Source organism: Myotis lucifugus, unplaced genomic scaffold (genome assembly GCF_000147115.1).
Source record: "Myotis lucifugus unplaced genomic scaffold, Myoluc2.0 scaffold_1, whole genome shotgun sequence".
Classification (NCBI taxonomy): Eukaryota; Metazoa; Chordata; class Mammalia; order Chiroptera; family Vespertilionidae; genus Myotis; species Myotis lucifugus.
In genome coordinates, this window is record NW_005871049.1 from 22,510,861 (window position 1) to 22,524,008 (window position 13,148).

At 39.8% G+C, this 13,148-nt stretch overlaps 1 protein-coding gene across 1 annotated transcript in view; it reads right to left on the bottom strand.

Annotated features, from left to right (window-relative positions):
• TLL1 (tolloid like 1) overlaps positions 1 to 12,885 on the bottom strand; it is a 126,456-nt gene extending 113,571 nt beyond the window's left edge. Inside the window, 1 exon segment of the mRNA XM_014456162.2 lies at positions 12,786 to 12,885. Coding sequence (XP_014311648.1) covers positions 12,786 to 12,807 — 22 coding nt within the window. The 5' untranslated portion in view covers positions 12,808 to 12,885.
• Positions 12,886 to 13,148: the final 263 nt, after the last annotated feature.

A 13,148-nucleotide genomic window follows, 5' to 3' on the forward strand; every position in this document is an offset into this window, starting at 1 on the left:
AGCTCCCGGGCCATTCTTCTGAAGCTGGACATGAGTTCTGTGAGTCTGATTTCTGAGCACCACTCTCTGTACCTTTTTAAAGACGTGTGAATCATTACCTGACATGGAGGCTCCATCCTCTTAAGTTCTAGTTGCCTGGACTAGTGCAGTCGATTTAAGTCACATATCAGAGACTATAGAAATGATATTTTGAAAACATCATTGAATTTTTTAAAATTTTCCTCTATGATGACAAGAGTTTCCCAGCAGGCATTCTGCTCTTAAAAAGAAAGAATGAACGCTACCATGAGAAGGAGATGGACACGACCTAGAAGATTATCCAGCAAAACAGAAAAGAGAAATAAAATGCATAGAAATTTGAACCAGCGGAGAAATCAGAGTGTCCCAGCTCCCACCCCATGTGTCGGGGAGGGGAGCAGCTCAGTGCACTGAGAGCAAACCTGAGTGCACAGGGCACCTGGGAATCTGCGAGGGAAGAAATGCCTGTGCGGTGGAACCGCCGATGTGGGCTTCTGAATATAATGCCAGTGCAAGTTAGTAACCCCAACCTCTCTTCCACAAAATACCACAAAATACCACGTGCGGGCGCGCACGTACAGTGCGATTGAAACTCCGTGGCCCATGCGCAGAAGTCGGTATTTTGTGGAAGAGCCACACTCAAGGGGCCAAAGAGCCGCATGTGGCTTGTGAGCCGCAGTTTGCCGACCACTGGTCTATGGGGTTTGCATCAGAGGGGACACAAGTTCATCATCCCTGACTTCCACAGTGAACACCAGCCAAGGAAACAGCAGTGGGCACAAGACCAGGATTGTCACCTCCCAGCAGAGGCCACTGTGAACCGAGGGCCAAGGCTCAGATCTGAGGCTTCCTCTCCCCCAAGACCATGATGTCACAAAACAACCTACCCTCCCCACCCTCATGCACCAGATAACATCCCAGGGAGTGTCTGAGAACAAACTGACCAGACCGGGAGGAGAACTTACTAAACAGTTATGCAAAATGAGACTGAGTGACCACCGCTGGCATGCAATGGAAGCTTAAACAATTACAAATGAGCTAGGGTGTTGTTTTAGGTTTGGTAAGGTTGTTTTTTTTTCTCATTTGTTTTTGAGTTGGGGGGGCACATATAGAAGTATATAAACTTGTGAAGTCTTATACAAGAATTTTTTGAGAAATTTCATAGACTTAAAGCTGCTTGAACCTTCTAATCAGAAATAAAGTGCCCAGATAACTGAAGTGTCTTACTGAACAGGTGGGAAGAGCAGTATTAAATCTGACCAACATTTACACTCTAGCTTCTAAAGTTTTTTTCCATACTTAAAATAATTCAATGTCACAATTCATTCTGCAAGTCGACAAAGCTTATTGTCTCAGAGGAAGCTTTGTTTTGTTTTGTTTTATTTGTTGGGATGACATCTATAATAATAAAAGCATAATATGCTAATTAGACCAGATGTCCTTCCGGATGAAGCCGGGGCTGCGCGGGAAGCCCGGGTCCTGGGTGCCTGCTGGTGGCCGGAGGGAAACCTGGGTCTCGGGTGCCAGAGGGAAGCTGGTGCCGGCAGCCAGGGAAGGAAGGCCTACTCTTACATGAATTTCGTGCATCAGGCTTCTAGTTGGTTAATAAGATCATATAGGTTTCAAGTGTACATGTATATTGTATTGTGTGCCCACCACCCAAAATCAAATCACCATATATTTGACCCCTTTCCCCAACCCTTTTCCTCTAGTAGCCACTATACCATTATCTTTGTCTATGGGTTTCAGTTTTATATCCCACATATGGTTCTTAGCTTTTTCTGACTGACTTATTTTGCTTAGCATAATATTCTTAGGTCCCATCCATGTTGTCACAAATAGCAGTATTTCATCTTTTCTTATGGCTAGTATTCCCTACTATATATATAACAGATCTTTGGAGGAAGTTTAAATTATCAAATGACTATATACAAAATGGAAGACTTTTTTTCATAGACAAGAGAACTCATAACTGATTTAATGTATTAAAATGAATATTAATACATTGATAATAATTTCATAAATACAGAACTACTATAAAATTATAATTTACATAATCATATCAACTAATTTTGTGATGATTAAATTATTATTATTTCTAAATATGTTTTCTGACAAGTAATTATAAATTTCTTTAATACCAACAGCTTACAAACAAATTCTAAAAGAGGAAATATGAAATATGAATGTCAGAACATTCCATTTAACACAGTATTAACTTCCCATTCTCTGTATTCTTGACTCATGACTGAGCTCTATTTTCCGAGTTTGCATGGTTACTGCAGATGCTAAAAGGGTTATAAATCATCCTTATTTATTATTCTGATCTTTTGTCTTGATATAAACAGCTGTATAGTTAAAAATGATGAGAATCAGGGATGGGGAATACTTTTTGTTAAGAACACTTACTTTCTACCCACAAAATATATTTCGAATGAGAATTCCCCAGCTCAACAGGTTAAATAACATTTCAGAGTTAAAAGCATATGGTGACATGCCGAATAGCTGAAATAGCAATACTATGGGTTCAAAAAAAAAAAATGGGGGTTCTGTGGACTAACCAGGGGAATTTCTGATCTCAAATGTCTCTGATGGCCTTTGCTTCCCACCTCTTTCCATTGTCTCCTTAGTGCTTCCGCAACATAAATTCCTGAGTAGGCAAAGCTAGGTGGTGTTAAACGCTGAACTGCAAACACCTCACTCCCTATTCCACAATGTCCAATCCTTGTCTGACTTTCATGCAAAGCTAAGTCTCAATTGGTGCTTCTACTTGCAGTCAAACTCTATCAATCACTCCTCTGACATTCTTATAATCAGCTTAGTATAGCTTCTGCTTTCTACTAAAAGCCATGCAGAGGACTACATCCTCTGCTTATCAATTATCCACCACCTTCTGAAAACCTATCTCTGCCTCAGGCCACGTCATCTTTGTGTGAGTGCCCTATCTCAGAATGAACTCCTTAATGGAGAACTACCTGGTGCAGAATCTGAAGCCAGCCACTGCAGTGTCCAATATGGGCACATTTGAATGTGTTAACTTCAAAGGAAGAGAAAAATAAAACCAGCAGAAACCTAGCCATATTTTAAAAATTAAATTAAGCCTCTCAAAAGCTTAAGAGAATTAAATTAAGCTCATAACAGAAAACTGCCAGATTACAATTCAAGATAACTTTCCTTTGTTTTAAAACCATTTGCTATCATTCTTAACAATATACAGTCAGTTCCTTGGCTTTGCAATTTTTGGAAACTTAACGAATCATTTGTATTAATAAGTCCATGAAATAAATAATGACTATTTTATTAGAATATTATTCTTACAAAGTAAATTCCTCAACTGTATTCACAACTAAAAAATGCCCTATATAAAACAAGGAAAATAATCATTCTACCTCAAAGGGTTGCTGATGAAAGGAATTAAAAAGTATTTAAATGGTGTCTAACAGAGAATAAGCATTTTATAAACATTTGCTCTTGTTATTGTTATATTGTTAGTTATTCATTTCTTTAAAATAACTGGTGACATAGAATTCAATATCGCTTTATAATCACTATACTGCCATATGCATGTTTTTTTCTGGAATGCTTGTAGATCATAAGATATATATTTTCATTTACATATTATTTCAACATTTGCATATTTAAAGAATCTCAGGTATTATAAAGCAAATACAATGAAAAGAAAGTATTTGGGGTTACCACTTCTTCAAAAGAAAAGAATTTCATTCGTCTAGGGCAGTGGTCTGCAAACTGCGGCTCGCAAGCCACATGCAGCTCTTTGGCCCCTTGAGTATGGCTCTTCCACAAAATACCACCTGTGGGCGCGCATGTACAGTGCGATTGAAACTTCCTGGCCCATGTGCAGAAGTCAGTATTTTGTGGAAGAGCCACACTCAAGGGGCCAAAGAGCCGCATGTGGCTCGCGAGCCGCAGTTTGCTGACCACTGGTCTAGGTGAATGATCACCCTGAGAAAATTTCTCTAAATTGCAGAAATTTATTTTGTTTACAAAGGTATTTTTTCTTTAAAGCAAGGGTCAGCAAACTTTTTCTGTAAAAAGCCAGACAGTTCATATTTTTATTTCAGTCTTTGTAGGTTATAAATTCTCTGTTGTAATTACTAAACCCAGCGATTGTAATGCAAAAGCAGCTGCAGACTCCATGTGAATGAATGAGTGTGGCTATTTCAGTAAAACTTTATTCCTGCTCTAAAACATGAAGTAAAATGATTCTTCACATAGAAAACAAAATCTAATAAACAATAAGAGAATATGCACTTATTGCATAATGAACAGGCTTTAAGAACTCAAAACATTTAAAACCCTCATATGTCACACCCAATTGCTTGGGCATTAATTCTGTTATAGTCCCTCCTCAAAGACCACTGAGGGTATCTATATATACCAAAGGGGATTGTTGGCCTGGAACACAATTATTTGTACCTCCTGTTCTTACCAAGCAGATAGAGACAGCTGAACTCCAGTGATTTCTGGGAGAATGCACCCAAATCTTGATTTCTGAACATCCCCCCTTAGCTCATTCCAGATTAAAAAGTGTTGGCTTAGTAATGACCAAATTAGCAAAGCTGTGCTGATTCAACTCCAGCCAAGCTGGCTCATTTCTGGGATATTTATTAGGTTAAGTGAGGTTGGGACAAATTCATAACGAGCAGTTAACCATGAATTTTACATTCTAGTGGGGAAAAGAAAAAGTTGCCAAGTGTCAGACTTCTTAGAATTTCAACATATAAACAGGGAACTCACTGATATCAAGGGTGGAAAACTACTTATTTGTGTTATGGAACCTTTTTCTTCTCAAATACTCTACAGACATTACTTCCTAAGCAATGAGCAGCAGGTATTCTTCGATGCATTTCTAGAAGGAGAAGTTCAGACATCGAGAAGTGTCACAGGAAGTCAGCTGCTTGGCTGGAAACAGAAGACAGATTTCCTGAACTCTCTTGGAGTCGCTGTGATATCTACTATAGAACTTCATCTTCTATCTGGATATTTCCAAAGGAAAGCAACAGAAGGACTTATTCCTCTTCAACTGCCCTCTCCCGAGAAAAGTCAGACTTACTGAGGGAAAACTCATGCAAAATGCGTGGACTTCTTCACGGAGGAAAGATTAATTTCCCTCAGAACACTCTCATTCCTTTTATGACCTTCTCTAAGGGAAGATGCTGGTTTCCCAGCTGCAACAGAAAACTGTGATGGTGGCTTCGGCCAAGCTGTGAACCAATCGTGCAGCAATGCTCAGCAGCACTTGACCACACGAAGCCAAAAATCCGTGCTGCGTGACTTCCCACTGTGCCAGAAGCTTCGGCACTATTTCTGCCATCAGGTTCTCTACTTGTCTTAGGAGGGCCAAATGGGACGGCGCTGTACTTGGTTCACTTGCTTTTGTGCATTAACTCAGATGTCTTAATCACCCAAGTCCATGGCCCCAGGGGAGTTATTAAAATTCAAAGTTATTTCAAGGGAAATTGATGGGGGGAGAAATCAGGCACTTTTAAAAAATATGGATTTGTTTTTCCCAACAGCTCAGCATCCCGAGTCCCAGCATTAACAGTGAAGCAGCAGATCGGAAACAAGTTAAAACAAGTAGGAGAGACAGGAGCCTGAAGGAATCCTCAGCCTGTAATTGAGGCTGTCTGTGCCCGTGACACACGTTGGATGGCTCAGGTGTACGGGGGTAAGGATGAACCGGTCATACTGACTTTTCATCGCTTTAAAAATGTGTGATATTTTAAAGTAACACAAGAGGAGTGATGATGTCCCAGCCATCCTGAAACTTTTTTACATCACCAAACATTCCAGGGCTTCTGTAATTGTAAGCCTTTGTTTATGCCATTCCTGTTGCCTGGAATGCCCTTCCTTGTCTTCTGGCAAATTCCTCCTCTCCTCCAATAGCCATGTCAGATTCTACCATCTCTCTGATAACTTACCCAGCTCTCTTTATCACAGTCCTGGCTGTCCTCTCCTGCTCTGTAGAACTTTGATCACACTTTTATTAGACACTTATCACAGTGCAGTCACTTCTGTTTACATGTTAAACCACGGGCATTGCTGCCTACACACAGCAATCAGGAATTACTCCATCTGATCTTCTGTACTGTTTCACTCTGCATGTTATTTGATACAGAGGAGGTGCTCATGTCAGGTTGAAGATGGTTTAGCCCAGTGGTTGGCAAACTCATTAGTCAACAGAGCCAAATATCAACAGTACATTTGAGAGCCAAATTTTTTAAACTTAAACTATATAGGTAGGTACATTGTTACTAACTTAATTAGGGTACTCCTAAGCTGGCCTTTGCTAAAAACGTCCTCAATCTGATTGAGGTACGTTCGCTGAGGTCGACCCCTTCCAACTCTCCCATCCACACTCATCTTGTAACCAGTCTCACTCAACTCGTGCATGAGTCCACGTGCCTCCCCCGCGTATCCCGTGGCCCGCCTGTGCCTCCTGTCGCCCGACCAACACCCCCCACTTCTTCTAACGCCACTTCTTCAAAATAGACTCGCCCAGGCCGAAAACCGACTTCTGCGCATGGGCCACGAAGTTTCAATCGCACTGTACGTGCACGCCCGCACGTGGTATTTTGTGGAAGAGCCATACTCAAGGGGCCAAAGAGCCGCATGTGGCTCCCGAGCTGCAGTTAGCCGACCACTGGTTTAGCCAAATCACTTTGATTTTGTTGGTCTAACAGTGGTTCTCAACCTTCCTAATGCCGCGACCCTTTAATACAGTTCCTCATGTTGTGGTGACCCCCAATTTCATTGTTACAAATTGAACATAATTAAAGCATAGTGATTAATCACAAAAACAATATGTAATTATATATGTGTTTTCCGATGGTCTTAGGCGACCCCTGTGAAAGGATCGTTCGGCCCCCAAAAAGGTCTCGACCCACAGGTTGAGAACCACTGCTCTAGAAGAACCTTAGATCCTATTTAGTTTTTATTTTTAAAGATAAAGAAATGAAAGAGTTGACATGACATGTCCAAGGTCATATACCTACAGTACATGTCTCCTGACTTCCTTTTCACTCTGTACAATACCATATCTTGGGAAATTACTTTGAAAAGATTACACTTAGCACAAAACAGAAACTTATTACTTCTTCTCCATTCCAAGCTAGACATACATGGTTGAAAAGAAGGAAAAGTCAAAAGAGAAGAGATAAGGAAGAAGCCAAACCATAAACACTCCTAGATTAGGGTTTCTTAACCTTGCAGGCACTATTGACATTTTGGACTGGATGACTCTTTGCTGTGGGGGATTTTCCTTTACACTGTAAGATGTTTTAGCAACATCTCTGGCCTTTACTCACTAGATGCCAGTAGCAAATCTCCCCCCCCCCCTCCCCCCGCCCCCTTCACACACACACACAATTGTGACAACCAAAAATGCTTCCAGACATTGCCAAATGTCCCGGGGAGGTAAAATTGTTCCTGGCTGAGAATAACTACCCCAGGTGAACAATCTCAGAGGAGGTAATCCTCTACATTACTTCAAGCAAAGTAGCAATGAATTAGCATGTATAGTATACTGGTTTCAAGCCAATACTCTCATATTAAGCATAGAAGAGAGAATCTGAAATGCTTAATCCGCTTGCATTTTTATTAATCCTTTTTATTAAAAACAGTGATGCTGTCACTTGGTCTATGGCTGCAACTAGAGCAGAAAAAAAACACACTAGTAAAACTTCCAGGTCCAAAGGGAATTAAGCATCTTAACATGCTGTAGAGATAATCTTAATAGCTTTTATTGTAGTTTTACTTTAAACTTGCATAAAGGTCCCTCCTCCGTATCAAACATAATTTAATATTCCTATAAAACAGTCTAAGAAAACAGAAATTAATAAAAGAGTAAGCAAATGCCCTTCACTTGATTTTAGTATATAGAGTATTTTACAAAACCATGGCCTTTTTATGGTATGTAAAAGTTTCTAATTGAAATTTGTATATACTTGCATTTTTTTTAATTCTTAAAGTTAGTTCCAGTATTTAGAGTTCTGTTCTAGTTTCTAAGTAAGTAAAATAACATCAGTTCATATTTCAAAACTGTAATATCATATATGAATAAGAAACCACTAGAGCTACTACTTTTTAGTTTTGATAAGGACGCTGGGCTTGTTTTTTTAAAAATGTATAACATAAACATAGCATACACTATTCATCTACTGCAATAAAACCTTATCATGACTTAATAGGTAGAGTTCAAAACTATAGTTGTTCAAGTGTGTAAACAATGAGGTTCCATTACTGCAAAGTTAATAAAACAACAGAGTTGCCCAGGACAGCTAGCTGGCTTTGGCATGGCACCACTGGGTGGCAGCTGTCCACTCTGGCTTAAATACCAATGAAAACAATACATGGCACTAATGCCAGCTGCCATGTCCAGAACAGCAGTAGGGATCCCTGAAACTCAGGTGATTTCATCACTGGATGGTGCAAATAGGACCAAAGGATGCTCAAGACTCGCCCTTCTGCCTTCCATCTCCTGAGACGGAGCCACCTCCTGCTTCCCACCCCACATCACCCTCCCCGATGGTCTTCCTGGCCCCATGAGATAAGAACTTTAGCCGGAGGATAAAAGGAAATTACCTACCACATTATATCCAAACTTCATTCTTTTGGGGTTTTAATATAGTTACTCATATTTTTAAATGCAGCTAAGAGGAATATCACAGCTTTTGAGTATGAAGTTTCCAACCAGAAATGTTTCCCATCCTGCTTCTTAGCTCCTCAGTAAAGTCTTAAAATGTGAATTAATATTTTAAAAATATATAGATGACAGATAGACGATAGATCTACACACACACACACACACACACACACACAGACACACACGTTTGATATTTTACTTTTATTGCAATCCGTATGTTCCTAAAGTTCCTAAGCTATCAGAGAATCTGGAATGCTACCAAGGCTGGGAATCATAATTACTGCCACCAACTCTTTGACCCATGAGAGTATTCACAATTTAATCTTTCATTTAATTTGCCTTATTTCCCTACCCCAACGCCTCATTAAATAGCATAGAAACAAATCTTATATTTCACTTTTCAAATAATTCATACCATGTGCCTACTTAAAATAAGCACTTTATGTATATAATACTTTAAATAATAAGTTGCTTAACACTTTGAAAACTGACAGATGAAATGGTGATAACCTGCTAATTCCAAAGCATCGTCATTTTTAGGGAAATTTCCCATTTTTCCGTTGCCCTATGGCTTGGAGGCAGGACTACTGCATAAGATTGTACTGTTTATACCTGTGCAACAGTTCCCGGTGGCAAACGAGGGCCCAGACCCAGGCCGGTCTCAGTGCTGAGCCACACCGGAAAGGAAACGTGCCTGTTGCCATTCTTCTGTTCAGTGGGGGTAGCTTTTTGCAATTTTTCCAAAGACATGTACAAACTAGTTACTGATATCCCTGCCTGAGAGACAGAGGTACACTACAGCAGCTCTGCGATCACTCTCTCACACATGGCAGCCCAGGCAAAGGGAGGAACCTCTGGTGAGCAGAGGCCAACCCTCTCCAATCCTGGGCTGGCACCAGTGCCTGACCCTCCGAGAAGAGTGGCCTCCATCTAAAGAACAGGTTCCAAACTTCGCAGCTTTTACATAAACATAAATTCTGAAAATTATAAGACAATGCCAACACACAGCCTAAATTGCTGAAGTAATGCTCTGTTTTTAAACTTTTATGTTTTTATCAATATCAGCTTCTTTAGGCAGCAAGGAATTTTTGAAAATTCAAGATGGCATGTGAGTCTCTTTTGAATTGGTATTACTCAGGATTGATATGTTGGAGGAGAACCCTGCTGAGATGTCCCATTGTCAAGTTAGGGCTTGTAAGTCTAAGGAAGTCATTCTAAAATCTAGGGCAGTGGCTCTCAACCTTCTGGCCCTTTAAATACAGTTCCTCATGTTGTGACCCAACCATAAAATTATTTTTGTTGCTACTTCATAACTGTAATGTTGCTACTGTTATGAATCGTAATGTAAATATCTGATATGCAGGATGGTCTTAGGCGACCCCCGTGAAAGGGTCGTTCGGCCGCCAAAGGGGTTGCGACCCACAGGTGGAGAACCGCTGGTCTAGGGGCAGGAGAATGGAGAATGAGGAAGGAAAGGAAGAAGAAAGAGACATGGAAAGAAAGGCACGGAAGGGAAAGGATGGTTATAATAAAGAAATGAAGGAGAGGGAAAAGGGAGAAAAAGCAACTCCAGTTTTCTGCCTTGGGGTAATTGCAGAATGGTAAACAGTGTTCAGCAAATACTGAGCTTTCTTATCCACTCTTTCAACTACATGTTACAAAAACAACCAATAACACAGAATCACAGCAAGTATTTCATGCTAATAAGTTTAAATAGTTTCAAAACAGATACTCCTCTTTAGTTTGTGTTTAAACTATGAGTGCCAAGATAAATGAGGTCCTTACCTCCTTTTACCCATTCATTTTTGGCCCTTTTTCTCCCTTTGCAATGTTCTTGGTTGGCATAGGGCATCTGGTGTGCACTGCTCCCCGGGATTCCAGAGCCCCCCCCCAACCCCAACCCCAACCCACGCCCCCCCCCCCCCCCAAGGCAGCTTTTCAGAAAACAGCCCTGACAAGCCAGAGAAACCCTGGTAAATGAGTTCTCTTTGTTCTTTCTCTCTCATCCAACAGCCTTCCTCACATGTCCCACATAAAAATTCACCTTTGCAATGCAGGATTCTATGTATTTTTTCTCAAACTCTGCTTACTTGCCGTTTTATGCATTACTTTTCTGTTTCTGCTTTTCTCCGAGTTTTCATTCTAAACATGTCTTGTGGGGTTTTTGTTATTTTTTTCTTGAAAATCATTTTTAACTGAAAATGGTAGTGACAGGTCTAACTAAAGCGTTTCAAACCAAGGAACAGTCTCAGCTGAAGTGCGCTATGCACACCTGTCAACACTACCTGTGCTTTCATGACTCACTGGGGACCAAAGACTACGCTCCTTTTTCTGGCCCAGCAGCTTAGAACTTCTCCCTGTCTTACTACAAAACATCAAGGGGAAGATGTCAAAAAACTCATACAAAACCGGCCAGATGTCTAAGTGATATAACACCCGTCAAGAAGGAGGCCCACAAGGTATAAAACGCAAGGTCAGGAAACAGGCAAGAAAGTCCAACCAACCTTGGAGAGTAAGTGGGTGGGGGGACAGAATGGAGAGAGGGAGAGGCAGAAGTGGGAGAAGTTAGAGAGAGGGCGGCGGAGGAGAGAGAGAAAGGAAGCTAATGAAAATCCCAGGCTAGGCCATGGTAACTAAAGCTGCTTTTCCCAAACATTTACGTTGTTATTCCATGTATTTCAGCCCACTCTATATTAATGATTTTGTTTCTTGCTCTTTTTAAAAATGTAAATTACATATAAAGAAGACAACCTTCTCTGAACTTGCTGAATAAAATACACAAATTATTTTAAACGTTTTGTTCCAAGTGTTGCACCCAAAAGGTTAACAAATTTTCTACAGCTTGTTGCAGTTAACAAAGTACTTTCACATGTATGATCCCATGTGGTTTTCACAACATCATAGGAAGGCAGGCAGAACAGGGAGTCAGAGCTGGTGCTCACAGAACGTACATGACACTTAAGTGATGTGGGGATGGGAACTTCAGCTATACCTGGGGCCTTTTTCTCTTTTTCCATGCTCTTCCAGGACTCTCTGTCTGAATACTTTATAGGATGAATTCAATTAAGGAAATTAGCATTACGTAAAACATTCATTTGTATGACATCAGTTCAGACATGCTTATTAGAGTTAGATCCAAGCCACTAGATAAAAAAAAATATAAATGAATTTGAATCTTTGTTTACTGCAGAATTTTGTTTTCCCTTCTATATAGTGAAGCACTATAATTTTACACAGGAGTTAACTGTACATGAGAAATTTTCTTCTCGTCTTTAAATGCCATTATCTTATAACTTATAAACTGCACAGAAAACAATTCAAAAAGAGATTTAGATCCTCAGGAATTGATGACAATAAAACGATATTATTTTAATATTTTCTATTCTATTGTTATTTTCTCCTCTTATCTTTGTTTATTATAACCTCATTATTCTGCCCTAAAGGAAAAATCCAACCCTAGTCTCCTGTAATTTATCACAAACAAACATTATTTCTACTATTTCTATTATCCATTTGAACATATACCAAGTATTTTCTGTAACAGCTTACTAAGTTGTTACCTTGGAAATTATTACATGATTGGGAATTCAGGAAGTAACATTGAAAATAAAGAAATCTGTACTGAGCAACAGTGTTTAACAACAATGCTCAAATATGTCAAAATTAAAACTATTCTCAAATTTTGCAGCTTTTCCCACTTATGCATTTATGAGTCCATTTATGTGCAGCTTTAAAGTCCAAAATTTTTTTTAAATTAAACATTCTAAGTTTTCACTGAGCTACACTTGACACAAAGTTTCAAAGTAACTCCAAGTTCCTCAAAGTAGTATTTTCACAGAATTAAAAATATCTATGGGTAATCCTAAGGAAACAAAAAAAAAAGTGAATGCATCATATTTTTGTACTATGTTTTTCACCAAAGATATATAAGAATTTATTACCTGAGCAATACTTCTAACGTTTCATTTTAGGCCAAATGGCATTATGTTGGGGTATGACGATGACATAAAACAGACACTGGAAATAATCATTTATATGCTGACTTCATACAGATCGGAATCACTGAAGGGATGTAGCCCCCGCAAATTAGGAAGTCACTTACATTGACTCTGACCTCCCATCATGAGAAGTCCAGGTGCTTCTTCTTGACCTTCAAGGGCTCGGGCAGCCCAGGCAAGGCCCCAGCCCTGCTTAGAGCAGTGGTCAGTCTGGAAGTAAAGAAGCACAGTAGGATCCCAGAGTGAGTGTGTTCAACAAGGCCCTCAAGGCCTAACACTGATCCAGGCTTGGCCACATGCCATTTGAGATTTATAACACTGTCCCACCACAGCAAGAAATGGTGATGAAAACCTAGAATAAACTGCATTTATCCAAAGAATATACAGTATCATAGAAGGGTTATAAACACATTTTTTCCATATTGCCATTCACTTGGACATTAGCTTTAATGGCATGACAATATTGC